The sequence below is a fragment of the Urocitellus parryii genome, chromosome 5, assembly GCF_045843805.1.
Source record: "Urocitellus parryii isolate mUroPar1 chromosome 5, mUroPar1.hap1, whole genome shotgun sequence".
Classification (NCBI taxonomy): Eukaryota; Metazoa; Chordata; class Mammalia; order Rodentia; family Sciuridae; genus Urocitellus; species Urocitellus parryii.
In genome coordinates this window covers 125,479,509-125,494,588 of record NC_135535.1, presented here as the reverse complement: position 1 = coordinate 125,494,588, position 15,080 = coordinate 125,479,509, and the positions used below count along the sequence as shown (strand labels likewise).

Sequence of the window (15,080 nt, the reverse complement as noted above, 5' to 3'; positions counted from 1 at the left end):
GGAATAGACCTGTTCTTTCTCACTCATCACTCCATCCTCCTGGGGTTTCTCACTAGCACAGTTCTGAGGGTGAAAGAACCAAAGCCAGAGAGTTCAGAGAGCTGTCTGAGTCTCTGCAATGAGAGCAGGTGGGACTGGCCATGTTCCTGGTGCCTCCCCAACTGTGTGGAATATTCATGTAGCTGGGGGTGCCCTTCCCGATACCATGCTCTTGGCAGGACTAGGGCAGAAACATCCTTTAAGCATCTAGATACCTCTAGAGAATGGTCCCCAGCATAGTTAGGAGTGCCATATAGAAAGAACTAATATCCGTTCCCCATCCTGCCCACCCACCTGGGGACAAGTGACAGCAAACGGGTTCTGAGCACTTCCTTGAGTAGCGAAGGGAATAGCCATCCTGGAAGCCTCCACTCGGTCATGAAATAGACTCAGATGACCAGGGCTCCTGAACACACACCGTCCCTATGCAGGGCAGGGAGCTTGCTGACGAGGAATAGACAGATGGCCCCTTCCCTAGTGAGGACTCCTAGGTTTCAGAGATGAACATGTTAGAACGTAAGGCTGCTGACAATGGGATGCCCGTAGCCCTCAATAGGACTCTCAGGAAGGTGGACTCTGGGGTCTGTATGTATACCTCCTGTTGTTCCCCTGATCACAGGATGCAGAGGTAATACGGGCCAAGGGTCAGAACAGCCTGCATTGTCACACATGTTGATGCTCAGTCAAGGCATCTGCTCCATCTGAATGGGTGGAAACCCTGGGTGGGAGCCATCTGAGGAGCCAGAGGTGTTGCAGATGGTGGGGATACTCCACGCCAAGCATCCTGGGGATGAACCCTGAGGAGAGTCACACCAAGTCCCCTGATAGCCCTGCAGAGAAGAAAGAAGACACTGCTTTGCAGGAGCACTGGACACCTCTGTGATGTACCCTCTGTCTGCCAGTCACAGGAGATGGCTGTACTGTGCTCGCGCAGGGGCTGAGGAGGGCCTGAGAGGGAAGTACCAGCTCTAGGAGTCCTGAAGGGACCTGGGCCTTGGGGGCCACGTTTACCTGAGAGTGTAGGAAGCGTGTGTACCTGTGGAGGCCGGGCATGTCTAGTGTGCCTGATGTGGAAGGTGCTTCCCTGCTTTGCCGATTCCACGTGGCACTACTGTCTCTGTTATCAGTTTTAAAATATGATCTCTCAGGGGCTTGGGCAGACCTAAACTGCCCATTCTGAAAAAGACTGAGAGGCAGGCAGGAGAGCCGTCCACAGATTGAAACCAGAGAAGCAGCTGTCCTAAGGGGTACAGCACCCAGGGAAGAGGAGACAGTGCCCAGCCAGGACAGAGGGGCAGGAAGAATGGGCTGAAGGCAATGGAGATAGTAAGAACAGTTCAGGAGGAAAGAGCTGCGGGTGGTAAATGCTGCCTGGAACAAGAAGCCCAGCTGCTTGGGGCCAGAAAGTCATGAATTTAGAGAACCTGGCAGAAGAAGCATTTTGAGCAGCTTGTGCAGGCAAGAGAGGACTCCATTTAGGGTGATGGAGAACACCAAGTGTGGCAGGGTAGGGGCACTGGCCTGGACAAGGGATACAGGTTCTGTTTTTCAGTTTTCTCCTATGCATCCAAGGAGACTCAAAGTTCCCATCTCACAGGGCTGTCAGGAACTAAACTGAGTCAATGCACATGAAGTTCTCAGATAACAGCACCTGTCACCCTCCTCATCCCCACCACTTCCATTCTCATCACTACCAACACCATCATCACCATGTCCACCATCCCCATCATCACCACTGTAATCATAAACATCATCTCCATCTCCCCCATAACCATCTTCTCCACCATCATCACCACCTCCACCATCATTACCTACCATTCTCATGGCTTTGAGGGCTTCCAAGTGAAAGCAACTTTGCCAGACTTGGCCCTCGCTAGATGTGTTAAGAAAGCTGTGCTATAAACACTCACAGAGCCAGCAGTGGGTCTGTCTTGCTTATTGTTGAATCTCGGAAACTTCCCTGATGCCTGCCCTGGCGAAGGTGTAAAGGAAAGGCATAAGGCAGGCTTTAGTAACTTGATGGTACATAGGAACCAAAGCTTGGGCTTCTGGATCTTGGCTCAGCTGTATTGACAAGCCAATGCTACCTTTGTAGAAAGTCTGACCGCTTGTTTCAGACCTGGTGCCCTGAGTTTAAGCCTCTGCACAACCATCAAGAAAATGCTATTCTCTGCAGATGTATAGATAGCTTAGTGTATGTACTGGGTGCTCAATAATTGTCTGAGGCAGCTATTTTCCTATTGTTCAATACTAGTCATCAGCGCATCCTCAGCCCTAGATTTTGATTTGTTCTTTTCAAAATTCTATGAACAACCCTCGGCAGGAAGCCTGTGCCTCTGAAGGCACCATGAGTGGCTATCTTGGTCTGGGTTGAACACATGGTAAGAGAAACCTAGATGCCCAGCACAGAGGGAGGAACAAGCAGCTATCCTAGTACCCATGGGATGTCAGGGCTTCCTGAAATGAACTATGGGGATCTCCATGTTCCTATTCCCAAGGCTTCTAAGTCTCCTGCCCCAAATTCTCCTGGCTCATCTGCTCAGACTTCAAGCACAGTACAACTCTCAAGGCTCTGGCCACATCATCCCTCCAGTCTGGTCCTCTACATGGAGTAAAGCAGAGGATCCAGAGTGCAGTGCAGTGTCTCTCAAGACATCTGTCCTACTGCGACCCCAGCCAGCAGGGCGGCTGGTGGCCTGTAAGAGCAACTGGACAGAGGAGGAGCCACAGCTATCCTTGTATACCCGAGGCACATCTCTCAAACTGTGTAGAATTCTTTCTCATACATGTCACCTGAGCTCCCTCTACAGAATGAAGACATCTCTGTTCCTACTCAGTGCTGGGAAATGTCAGTGCAGAATTCACATTCATATCTCACACTCATAGTGGAACTGCAACTGGGACCTCTCTCCTACACCCTAGGTCATCAGCAAGCGTTGGTCCCGTCTATTTTTACACCCTTTTTGTCATGTTCAGTATTAACTGAGATTTCTACAGTGCTGTTTTAAACAGGTCATATGCATCAAACCACCAATTGTCAGAGGCAGGGGCTATGAGGATTCCTCATTTCTGTTGTAGCTGAGGAAGGGTTCTGGGACAGGGCTAAGGTTTGAGAGTAATTGGGCATTGGGGGAGCCGGCACCTCAGGACTGTCCTCTGAACACAGACCCAACCTTCTGCTCTGAGGGTCTTGGGCCCCAGCCTTGCACTCAGCATGTGCCACCGCCACCACCCACACTTCCACACCCACCCAGACCAGCTGCAGTGGCCTTGATGAGATGATGGACACTCTTGCCCAAATGTGATTTCCCAGCTGCTACCAACTTAATCATCAGCCTCACTGGCAGCTCCTTCCGGTTTCTATGCAAAGGAACTGCCAATTAGGTCACAATTAATTTCTTTCCTAGGGCAAATAATGACTAGAAAAGAACTGACCACCCAAGTGGCCTGCCAATGACCGGGTGCAGGTCACCAGACCCCCTTGGCTCCAGGGCTTTCTGTGGTGCTCCTTGACCCCTGTCCACTGCATTGTACACCAGCCTCCATAAAACAGGGATAAGACGTCACTGGCTGTGACCCTGCTGCTTCCAAACGGGGCAGCTGTTGTCCATGCACCCAGCAGGAAACCATGACTCAGAGCATGTCCACATGCTAATTTAAACAAACCAGTCACCCCACATATCTCAAAACTCCTGAGCATTTTTACACCTCATCCCAGTGCCCTTTTGGTCATGCTCGATGTTAACCAAGATTTCTACAGGGTGGTTTTAAACACGTCACATGCATCAAGCCACCGACTGTCCGAGGTAGGGGCTATGAGGATTCCTGTCCCACAGAAGAGTAATCTGAGGCAGAGAAAGGTTAAGTACCCTGCCCAAGGACACACAGAGTGAGCTAGCACTTCAGCTCTTCTGCTCCGTGACAGCTGTACACACAGAAAAGCCAGGATCCTGAGACCTGGGACTCCAGGCCACCAACTCACTTGCCTGAGGTCCCAGTCCAAAAACAATGCCACCGTAAGTGACCATTGTAAGTGACCTTCCCTCAGCCTCCTCAAAAATGCAGGTGCCTCAAGAACCTCCTTGTACAAGCTGATTCTTTGATATTTCAGTGAAATGGGGTGAAGGCCCAGGAAGGTGAGACCAGGAGGAAGTTGGCTGAGGCAGTGCCTGCCCACCAGGGTCAGGCAAATAATGGCCACTTGTGTGGAGGGAGCACCTTCCGGGCACCCATCCAGGGCTAGAGGTCTCCCATGCCCATCCACACTGAACAGAAGAGAACTGAGCACGGAGGGGTTATTCCCTGCACCCTCACTAGGTCCTGGTGTTACCCAACGCTTGGGAAGGTGGATATTGCAAAGTTTGGTATAGAGGCCCTCCTGCTTTTAAACTTGAGTAGCGTTCTACAAAACTTGCACCTTGGGGAAGTAGGGGAGGGGGAGAATGGGGAAGGATAGTTCTTGGGGACACAGTATCCATAAGAGGCACCTGGCAAAGTGACTGGGTCAAGCGAGTCTTCCTGTGCCAGCAGCCAGCTTGGAAGACTGGGGGGGGGGGCCCGCTGCCGTGCTCAGGAGGTGGCTGGAAGGCCAGCCCCATGATTCCGATGTGTCCTCCTCCTCATGGGCTAAAACCATAGCGGCCACAGCCTTCGGGAGGGAGGCCACCCAGTGTCCAGAGCAGAAGCAGGTGTCTCTCTGGGGAGGAAGGCACAAAGAAGGCCCAGTGTCTGCTCTGGTAGGAGGATGGAGAAAAGGAAGCTGGGGAGCCTTTGAGAGATCAGGTTCTACCAGTGCCTGGGGCTAGACCAGCTGGGATCCTGGAGGCACATGGCACACCAGTGCTGGGGGCATATCGCCGGCATCCGGGCCCTGTGATTAAGCTTCTGGGTGTGAAGATCTTGAAGGCTTCAACTCCAGGAATGAAAGGGAACCCCACCCCAGGACCTGAGTGGTCATGCAGAGAAGGGGATGAAGAGAGTTGGGTTACAGGTCCTTCACTGACACCCCAGGTGTGACAACTCATATCTCTCTCTCCCTGACTCTCAGTTTCCCCATCGGCAAAATGAGAGGGTGGCACTGAAAGTGAAGGCTTCCCTCAGCTCAAGTTCTGCCCCTCTTTGAGTCCCTGTGAAGTTTGTGCAGGAACATTCATGGAATAAGCCTCCTGACCAAAGGCTGAGAGGCAGGATGGTGGGTGGGAGGGAAATTGGGGCAGGCTCTGATCTATGGGGCTCCTTGGGGTTGAGGGACATGGCACCAGAACAGGATTAGGACCACAAGTATTCTCCTAGGACTCTGGCAATAAGACACAGTATGAGCCCAGATCCAAAGAAGAGATCTCAACATGATAGGAAAAGTAGAAACCACTTGTGTGTGGCTCAGCTCAGTGCTCAGCCTCTCTGACGACATCTCCAGCTGTGAATGGGGACAGAATCTCTTCCTGGGAGCCCCATTAGGGCAGGCTGGACACAGGGCACCTGCCAAGGGAGACCAGTTCTCCACCAATTGCAGTCCCCTGCACCAAATCAGACTGCTGGGGCCCATAAAAGCCTCCTCCCATTCCTTGGTCAAGGCCTTCCCATCCCCAGCTGGCCTCCAGTCTAGGGATGTAGAAGAGGAGGCCACTGCCTCTGTGTGCACTGCCGTCTCTGGAATAGGGCTCCAGGGCTAGGAGCATGACATCACAGCTACAATTACGGTAATCAATTTATATCGGATCTGCCTGGTTATTTTTAGAGTGTGGATTGGATAGAGGCTGAGTGAGAGAGGGCAGCCCTGGGCTCCTATGTAGACTGCCTTGTTGGGTGGGGGTGGAGGCTGCTGATTCCTGGCACTTTCCCATTTCTCCGTCCTTTAGTGGGCGGTTCCAGGGCATTGGCTTCTCCTGCACCAGCTGTGACACCATTCCTTCCAGGACCTTTGTGCTTCAAGTGGCCTTAGAGCCCAGGTCTTCTGAGAGCCTCACGCTCCCAAGGGGCAATGGTGAATCGATGCCCACAGGAGGACATCAGGTGACCCCTTATGATGAGGGACCTGAGGCTCGGGCACTGACTGAGACGCCGTACTTGGTGAAACTATGACAGACCAAAGTAAACCATATTACAAGCCACCCCATTAAAAAATGGCCAAAGGACTTGAACAAATACTTCTTCAAAAATACACAACTGACCAGTAAACACATGGAAAGGTCCTGGACATCACTAGTAAGTAGGGAAGTGCAAACCAAAACCACAAAGAGATTCCACTTTGTACCTACTTTAGGTTAGGATTAAACTCAATCAATCAATCAAACCAACAAACAAATTGAATAGCAAAAATTAACAAGTGTTGGTGAGGGTGTAGACAAATTGTAAACTTTTGTGTATGGCTGGTGGGAATGTAAAATGATCCTGCCACTGTGGAAAATGGTTTATATTTCCTCAAAAACCAAAATGTAGGTGGGACATAGCAATTATACTTTTTTTTTTTTTAACTGGGAATCGGAGGGACACTTAACCACTGAGCTACATCCCCGGCCCTTTGTATTTTTTGAGACAGAGTCTCATTAAGTTGCTTAGGGCCTCACTAAATTACTGAGGCTGGCTTTGAATTTGCGAGCCTTCTGCCTCAGCCTCCTGAGCTGCTGAGATTACAGGTATGAACCACCACCACTGTGCCTGGTGGCGATTTCACTCTTAGAACTTAAAACAGGGTCTCAAATACTTGTACATCAAGTTCACAGCAACATTGTTCATAAAGTCAAAAGGTGGAAAACACCTGAATGTGCATCAACAGATGAACAGATACATAAAAGTGGTATATCCATATAAAGGAATATTATTCATCCTTAAAAAGGAATAACATCCTGGCATATGCTACAAAGTAGATGAACTTTGAAAACAAGATTGCTGAGTTATGCCAGGTGCAAGGTCTGTTTACATGAAATATCCAGAATAGGCAAATCCACAGACAGAATGCAGACTGGTGGTTGCCCGGGCAGGGGGAAGGAAAACAGGAACAGTAATAGAGTTCCTTTTAAAGTGATGGAAATGTGTTGGAACCCATACAACACTGAATGTGCCAAGTGTTACTATACTGTTCATTGAGAAACAGTTACATGAATTATACCAAATAAATAAGTAAATAAAATTGTAATAATTTGCCATCTCCTCCCACCCCCAGCTTCTGTGCCCAGCCCTCCTGTGTTGACCAGAACAATGTTCAGAGAGGCCTACATGGAAAAGCCTGTGAATAGACTGAGAGTATGGAGACACCCAAGGAATGTGCATGGGATGCAACCTGTGTTCTCTGTACCACCAGCCTCCCCTGCAGTAAGAAGGGCCCTGTGATGGAATTTTGACTTGTGGAACACAAGCAAAATGACATAGTCTCCTTTAGGTCTGGTGCCTCAAAACTCTGTAGAATGGGTGGGTCCAAAGGCTCAGAGGTAGAAAATTCATGGTAAGTTTTTTTTTTTCCTTCCCCTCTCTGGAACTCAAAGGTAAGACTTTTCTGGAATCACAAAGGCACACATGGGAAATCGGAATCAGTTTTGCTGAACATTGTCCAGCCTCTCCTACCTCTTGCTCCAGGGTCATCCTACTTCTTAGATATATCCTGGGCACCCTGGGCTTTGTAAAACCCAGGCATTAGCACTCCATGTTACAGAGGATCTAAGGCCCAGGACCACAGTGAGGTGCAGCAGCCACCACCCCAAACTGGGAGAGGAACTTGTGTTACTCAGGACTTGAGATGCAGGGCCATAGACATCTCCCTTAAATAGGTCCCAGAACTAAATGGCCTGTTGGCTGCAGAGCCCCAGGCCCAGCCCCACTGGGTATCAGTGAGGTCAAGGAGAAAAGTCTATACCAGCTGGACCCCCGTGTGAGCACTCACTGTCCTGGTGCACCGGTGACTCTTCTGTGGTAGTGCTCATGGTGCTGTACTTTGTGGAGCCACCCATGAAGCAAATGCAAACAGAAGTGTTTGCTCAGGGCTGGCCACCTGCTTTCCTCAGGGTCCAGGTGGTGCCTGAACAACCACCTTCAAGGTCCCATCAGTGTCATCTGCTCCACAGCTAGGCTTCTAGGGGGAAGAACCAGCTTCATCAGGGGAAGAACCAGCTTCATCAGGGGAAGAACCAGCTTCATCGGGGGAAGAACAGAAGTATCTTGCTGTCTCCTCTTGTCCCTCCCTGCACTGTACATGGTCTCACGTGGACAGCTCAGGGATTCACTGGCTTTATACCTGTCGGTCTTCAGGGAGGATAACAATCAAGCAGTTAGAAGGCCAGAGCTTGAAAGAGGCCTAGGCTGGCTCAGAACCTGTCTATGGTCTCAGAGCTCAGGGAAGGAAGATGGTGGGGGGACTGGGTAGAAGTAAGGAGGAAGACTCAGTCCACAGGGACTCCCCAGTATTCTAGGGCCTCGATCAGGAGACAGCCTTATTCTCCAAGGTTCTCAGAGGGGCACTGGAGCCTTGCTTTAGGAGGCACAGTCTCTGCTGCCCCTAAAATCTACACCCAGGGTTGTTACTGTGGGATGGGGGAAGGAAGAAGCAGACTCTCAGAAGTCTGTAAACTTTTAACCCCTTCCAGCCCAACCAGATTCAGTGCCTAAAAGAACAGTACCAAGTCATAGCTTCTAGAGAGACCTGTGAACTTGACCTCTGAGTCAGTCACACTGACTCCACAGGTTCCCTGGGACTGAAGCATCCCCATACCACAGGACACAGAGAATAGCCCTTGCAGACCCTGGAAGAAAGAAGGTCCCCTGTGCCAGCATCTCACCTGTGATTCCACCCCTCATTCTCATGCCAACTTTGCCTTGCTGCCTGTTGTAGACCTCTATGTGAAATCTCTCTCTCTCTCTCTCTCACACACACACACACACACACACACACACACACACACACACACACACGGGTTAACTGCTTAGGATTTACTTTACATTTCTCTTCATGAGAAGCAACAACATATCAACTCAAGGGGCCCTTCTGCTGTTCTCCCCACATGCATCCACAGCAGTGGAAAAGCCCTGAGCCCAGTGCACTTCCCCTTTGGGGGGAATTCACCTGCTGATCATTGCTACATGATTGTTACGATTAAGTCACTCGCACAAGAAAACAATTGTGGAAATGAGAAAAAAGAGGAGGAGAGCACAGCAGAAATGGAAAAGGAGGAGGCCTGAACTGAGATCTTCAGACTGATAGGACCTGGAGGGAAGGGAGGTCCAGCCCTGGCACCAGGAGGACTCCCCCTCCATCCCCACAGGAACAGGAATTCTACAGTGCAAACATGGCCACTTGCCCAAGGATGGAAGGAAGTGCCACACGAGGGGAGAGGTGGATTGCCTCTTCAACTCTGCCCTTGCTTCCTGGGTACCCATTGGGTGCATCCTTCTCCCAGTCTGTCCCCAGTCTTCTACCCCCTGAAGCCTAGTCCTCTTGTCCTCCTATCCCTCTCCTCAGCATAGCAGCTCTATCAGATGCTTGGTGCCCAGGCAGATGAGGGGTGCAAGGACCACATTCTGGGTATCCTGGCCACATGGCTGCACCACACTAGTATATAGATATTTTCCTGTCATGCCCAAAGCACATATTGTCTTTCTCTGGGCCGGCTCTTATAGGACCATGCCTGGTACTGATTCCCAGTTCAACAGACCCTGACATCAAAGAAAGCGATACCCCTTTAAGAACTCTGCTGAGATCCAGAGGCGGCCCTGCTTAGGTGTGTGAGCACAGTGTCACATGTCACACTGAGATCTGGGCCAGGATGTCCCCAGGATACCCAGAGCCCTGAAGAGTGGGTGATTAGGTGCAGAGTCACTTCTTCTCCGAGGACCCCTCCTCAGCTCCACCCTGGTACTCACCACCAATGGCCTGAGAAGGGGCTTGCGGAAAGGTAGAGGACTAGGGGTGGAAGAATCCCTCTGTGCTCTCCATGGGCTCCAGAGTCCATAGACTGGGGCATCCTCAGTTTCCTCATCTATGAAATGGGAAAATAAAACCCAAGCCCTGGTAGGGTGTCAGGAAAATAAAGTGAGCTAATAAACTGGCAGTATGATGCCAAGGATCAGCATGCTGTGAGCCCCCAACAGAGAGTCTGTTGCTGGCCTCAGCCTTCCCCAGTGAAGGCAAGAGGACCTAGAGGGTCCTCTATTAGGCTGCAGAGAAAGGAAGGCCCCAGGGGAAGTGGTGGCTTCCGGGCCTCCCATCCCTTTGGCACCCCGGGCTCCCATTTCAACAGATACCATAATTTAAATTAGTTTTCTCCTCCCCTGGCTAAAAGGCCATTAGCGCCCCATTACGTGAATGCTTCCCATTTTCTTCACACCACCAAGGAAACAGTGATTTACTTAGCTAGTCCCTAAAGCAATTCTACAGAATAAAGGCAATTTGGTGAACGGACTCAATAAACTTTCCCATTTGCTATCTGCTTTCAGGCTCCACCCTCATGAACCCACCAGCTGGCCTAGTCCAGAGTGAGGGGTGCAGGCAGCTCCTTGAGACCAGAGGGGCTCAGTGGCTGGGATGGGGGAGATAGGTCATGGCTCAGGTAAACCCGGTAAGGCAGGACAAGTCTTCACTGGCCAAAGACAGGGGAGGATGTAAAGGAAAAATGAAATAAAGCTGTGTCCCTGGGTGCTCACTCTGAAGGATCCAAGAAGTCAGGCCAGGAAGAGGAGGGGCAAGACACTTGCTGAGAAGCTGTGGGAGGGCAGAAGTGGGTCAGCCTGGGACATGCAGAGGGAGCCCCAGATGCCAGGACTCAAGTCCTTTTCCATGCAATGGATGCAGCTGTAGCTGTGCTGAGCATTGAAAAGCCCAAAACTTCAAATAACTTTTAGAGGGAGGTTTCTCAACTCTAGTTCCAGGGAAACTGGGGATGATGGGTAGTGTCCAAGTATATGAGGAGGTGAGGGGTGTGTGTCCTTAGGTGTACCTATGAGATCCTAGTACATAAGAGTAGGTAGAGAGGGGCTGGGTCTCCAGGGGTACCTGCTTGAGGGTGGGGGTGTAAGGAGCAAGGCCACAATGTGTGAGAGTACATGTCTACAAATCTCATGAGCATGTCTTCCTTAGAAAGGGTGCAGTGTGACTTGGTGATGACCATAAGTGAGTGTGAATGTAAGCTAAGGAAGGCCCATCACCTCTAGAGACCCAGCCCATTTCCTGAGCAACAGGCAGGGCCATTAGACCATTGCTTCCACAAGAGGGCGTTGGAGGCCAAGCTGCTCCCTATCTGTGTGTGCCCAGTGAGCCCAGGGGGCTCCCTAGTAGCAGCCTAGAGCAGCTCCAAGAGAGCAAAGCTCCGCAGCCCCACAGCTGCTGCTTCTGATTAAGAGCTCTTGAAGGCCTCTCCAAAGGATCCAATTGTCTCCTCTTGGATGCAGGGCTGCCATTCCACCCCCAGTGCCGCTAATCCTGGTTTCTTGATCATCCCAGGGGAGGTGGTGGGTGACAGGGACTTATGTTCCTTGGATTGGGGAGGATGACTGTGATTACCTAGCTCAAGGGTCAGGTTTCTTGGCACAGAAGGTACCTGCCATCCCACAAGTGCCACAGGCCAGACCCACCCCACCCCTGCCTGGTCCCTAAGGACTTGGTGGACACCCAGCTAAGGCTGGAAGGGCATGGGGAGGTTGCCCAGCACATGAGCTTCCCACAACTAACCACACACCCACATTGCAAAATTGCAACCCAAAGTCATAGGATAGCTTTAGAACTCGGGTGTTAACTTTTGTGTTTACTTTTGTCCTGTGCACAGCCTCCTGCCTGCCTCCCCCTTGCTGACTGTGACCCCACAGTCCCAAACCTAGAAATAGACTCCCCATTTCCATTCTTCCCCAATGAAAGGAACTGGCTTCTCCCCTGCATTCTTTTCTACCATGCACCCATTCTACCCCAGTCTCTGTTGTGCTGAGGAACCAGAACCACAAATGAAACCTTGGGAAGGTCTGTGAATATAAAGTCTGTGCAGGACCTGGGGATAGAGGCAGGGTGACTGGACTTCCGTTTCCAAAGCCTCCTTTTGTAAGGAGTGGGGGAGGGTAGCCGGGGCTCTTTCCCTCTCCTAGGAAAACTTGATGCTCGATGCCTATGTTAAGTATTCTAGGAGAGGGTCAAGTTAGGACGAGTTTGAGGGACTCTAAAATGTGCAGCCAACACAGTCGGTCAATAGTTCTTCAGCCTTGTTGTTCATTATGTCTGAGGTTGGCAGTGGGGGCAGTGACCAACATTTCTAAGGCCACACCTAATACTGGGATCCTACAGCGCATATACCACAAGATGGTAGGAAGCGCTCTGAGCCGTCCTATAGCTCAAAAACCGCCCCTCTAGGTAAGTCTAGGCCAGCGGTGCAGGAGTCTGTTGGTTGCCGGGTGGGGCTCGGGCCACCTAGGGCCCTCAGGGGGAAGACAACCCAGAAACCATAGGCTTTTCGGATTTTAAAGACGCGGGCAACAAAAATACAAGAGAAAAGCCATCTTCTATGAAAGAGCCTCTGCTCCACTCAGCCAGCTGGGACAACAGAGCCGGAGGAGAATGCACGGAAGTGAAGCGCGAAAAGAAAACCAGGACACAGTGATCTTCTGCAGAAATAGAACTCCCCGCGCAGGTCGCAGGCATCTTGTGGCTACCTGACCCATTAGCTCCTGTCTGTGCCCAAATGCCTGAATGATCCGTCCGCTTTGCTCCAAGACGTAGATGCGGCTGGAGGCAAGACCAGCCTAAGACGCACGGCTGCTGCAGGGGCTCTGGACACCGACCCCTCGCTGACCCGCCCGCGTCCCGCTCTCCTCGCCAAGACCCGCCCAGCACTGAGCCCGCGGCGCTCTGCCCGCCTCCGGCCATCGCCACCTCACTCCCAGTTGAGGCCGACCGACCAGCCACCGCGCAACCTGCTGCCCACTGCCCGCCGCCAACAAACGCGGTTCTGAAAGCGTCCCCTCCGCCGCTCAGCGCGCAGTGCTAACTTCAGCCCAGCCGCCGAGAACGCCAGCCAGGACTCACCTTCGCCCAGCAGCGGCAGCAGCAGCAACAGCCGCAGCCCCGCGGCGCCGGACGTCGCCTTCGCCATCGCCGGTGCGCTCAGGGGCCGCGACTGGAGAGTGGCGGGTCTTGGCGGTGAGGTGCGGCTCTCAACCCGGCCGCCCCATGCCAGCCCGTGAAGCAGCGGGCACAGTGGACACTGCGGGCGCGGTGCGTCGGGGCGGGACCCTGGGCGCGGACTCCGGGGCGCCCTCGGCTGCTGCGCTCTGGGCTCCGCTCCCAGGACTGAGGCAAGGCTGTCGCGGGCTGAGCCCGAGCAGCGGGCAGGGGCGGGGCGGCGCGCGGGTGGGGAGGGGCGCGGGCCGGGCGGGGCCAGGGTGCGGGTTAGGGGCGGGGCTCCGGATATAGTTGGGGTCAGTGCGGGGTGCAGGCGGGGCACCGGTAGGAGTCGGATATGGGACGTGCTGTGCCACCCTGGCCCGGCGCCTGTGAGAACCGGGTGCTTGCGGAATGGGGTGCGGTGCGGGTCGGCTATCCGTCTCCTGGATCCACGAACATGCAAATGTACATCCACTTTCTCATCTGTCTGCCTGCTTGTGGTCCTTGAGTTTCGCCCTTTCTGGCCGCCCAGAGACGCCACGTGGGAATGCAGGGTCTGGCTGACTTGCTGCCGGTGCGCCCAAACAGTCTTAAGAGATTAGGCCGGAGCCCTTCTCCCAGGCTCTGGTCTTGGAGCGCATCCTCCGCCATTTCTCAGAGGAAGGATGCGCGGTGCGAGCTTGGCCTCTTCTGGGGCCAGAGGCATAAGGAGTGGAGGAAACCGGGAGAGAAAGGAGAGCGGGAGAGTAGCCTTCTAGTTTACAATATCTTCTGGTGGAAAGAGTGGGGGTCCCCTAGGTCTAGTTTGTGAACCCTAGGTCTGATCTAACCAATGGGACCAGGAAATTGGCTCAGGCACACCTTTCAAAGGTAGCCTAATGGGGTGCTTGGTGGGTGCCCTGTCCTCCTCTAAATAGAACAACTCTGAGGATGTAGGACAGAGTAGGAAAGTGGGTAGCAGGAGCCCAGAATTGAGTTCCAGAGGAAGCCTCCGTACCCTAAATGGAAGGTCTTGGAGTGAGGTTGTATGTGGATTTTGGGCCTCTAGGGAAGGTCCATCATTCTCACCCAACCTGCACCTTCTTTTTGAGGTCTGGCCTCCACCTAGGTGCAGAGGGATAGAGGAATGGAAGCGAATGGGGCCTTGTGGTATGCAAGTCCAGAACCCTGGGCCAAGGGTGCCCCTGAACAAGCTGTCTTCTGCTGTGTGCAGAGCCCCACCCTCATCCCTGGCTGAGCTCAGGGCTGAATAAGCGATCTGCACATCACTCTGCAGATATGAAGTCAAAGTGAAGTCACTCTGGCAGGCAGAAGGAGGAGCTGCCAAGACAGAGGCTGACTTGGGGCTGGGCCAAGATATCCACAGTCTGCCTGCTGATGGGTGGGCCACACTTCACAGGTCTGCCAGCCCAGGAGAGCTACCTTGCAGACGCTGGACCTTATTCTATCTGCCATATACCTCTAGGGCTCTGGGCCTTTAGACTTATGGAGCTAGAGTTGTCCACGGGAAGTTCTCTAGGATGCCGACAGTTCCCATCTTTGGAGCTATTGGCTACCAGGGCTGTGCACTGAGGCCTGTGACCAGGGAAGTGCTGGGGTACTCTCTACAACTGGCTTTCTGTGGCTGCCTCCTAGGAGAATGCAGAGTGAAGTGGGTGGCTCGACCCACCTGCTTATAGCCTCACTTCCACACCTCCCAGAGGGTGGTTAGTTGGTTCTGTGACTGTCTCAAGGACTTGCCTGGCCTCCCTCAGGTCTTCACCCTCCCCCTACCCTCACTCTTGGGGGTCCTGAATGAACACATGACATCATAGTGGGACTGTTGCCCTCTCCTTTAAAAAGATCTGGGAAGGGGAGAGACTTCCATATGAGCCCTTGAGCACATATGCATTGGGGGCATACCTTTCCCCACAGGCTTGTCCAGGGGCCTTGACCAGAGAGGGAATCATCCAGTAGAGGGCAGACAGGAAAC

At 52.6% G+C, this 15,080-nt stretch overlaps 1 protein-coding gene across 1 annotated transcript in view; it reads right to left on the bottom strand.

Annotated features, from left to right (window-relative positions):
- The window catches only part of Ret (ret proto-oncogene), a 52,797-nt gene extending 39,523 nt beyond the window's left edge, over positions 1-13,274 (bottom strand). The window contains exon 1 of the mRNA XM_077798610.1: positions 13,031-13,274. Coding sequence (XP_077654736.1) covers positions 13,031-13,097 — 67 coding nt within the window. The 5' untranslated portion in view covers positions 13,098-13,274. The remainder of the gene's footprint in view (positions 1-13,030) is intronic.
- Positions 13,275-15,080: the final 1,806 nt, after the last annotated feature.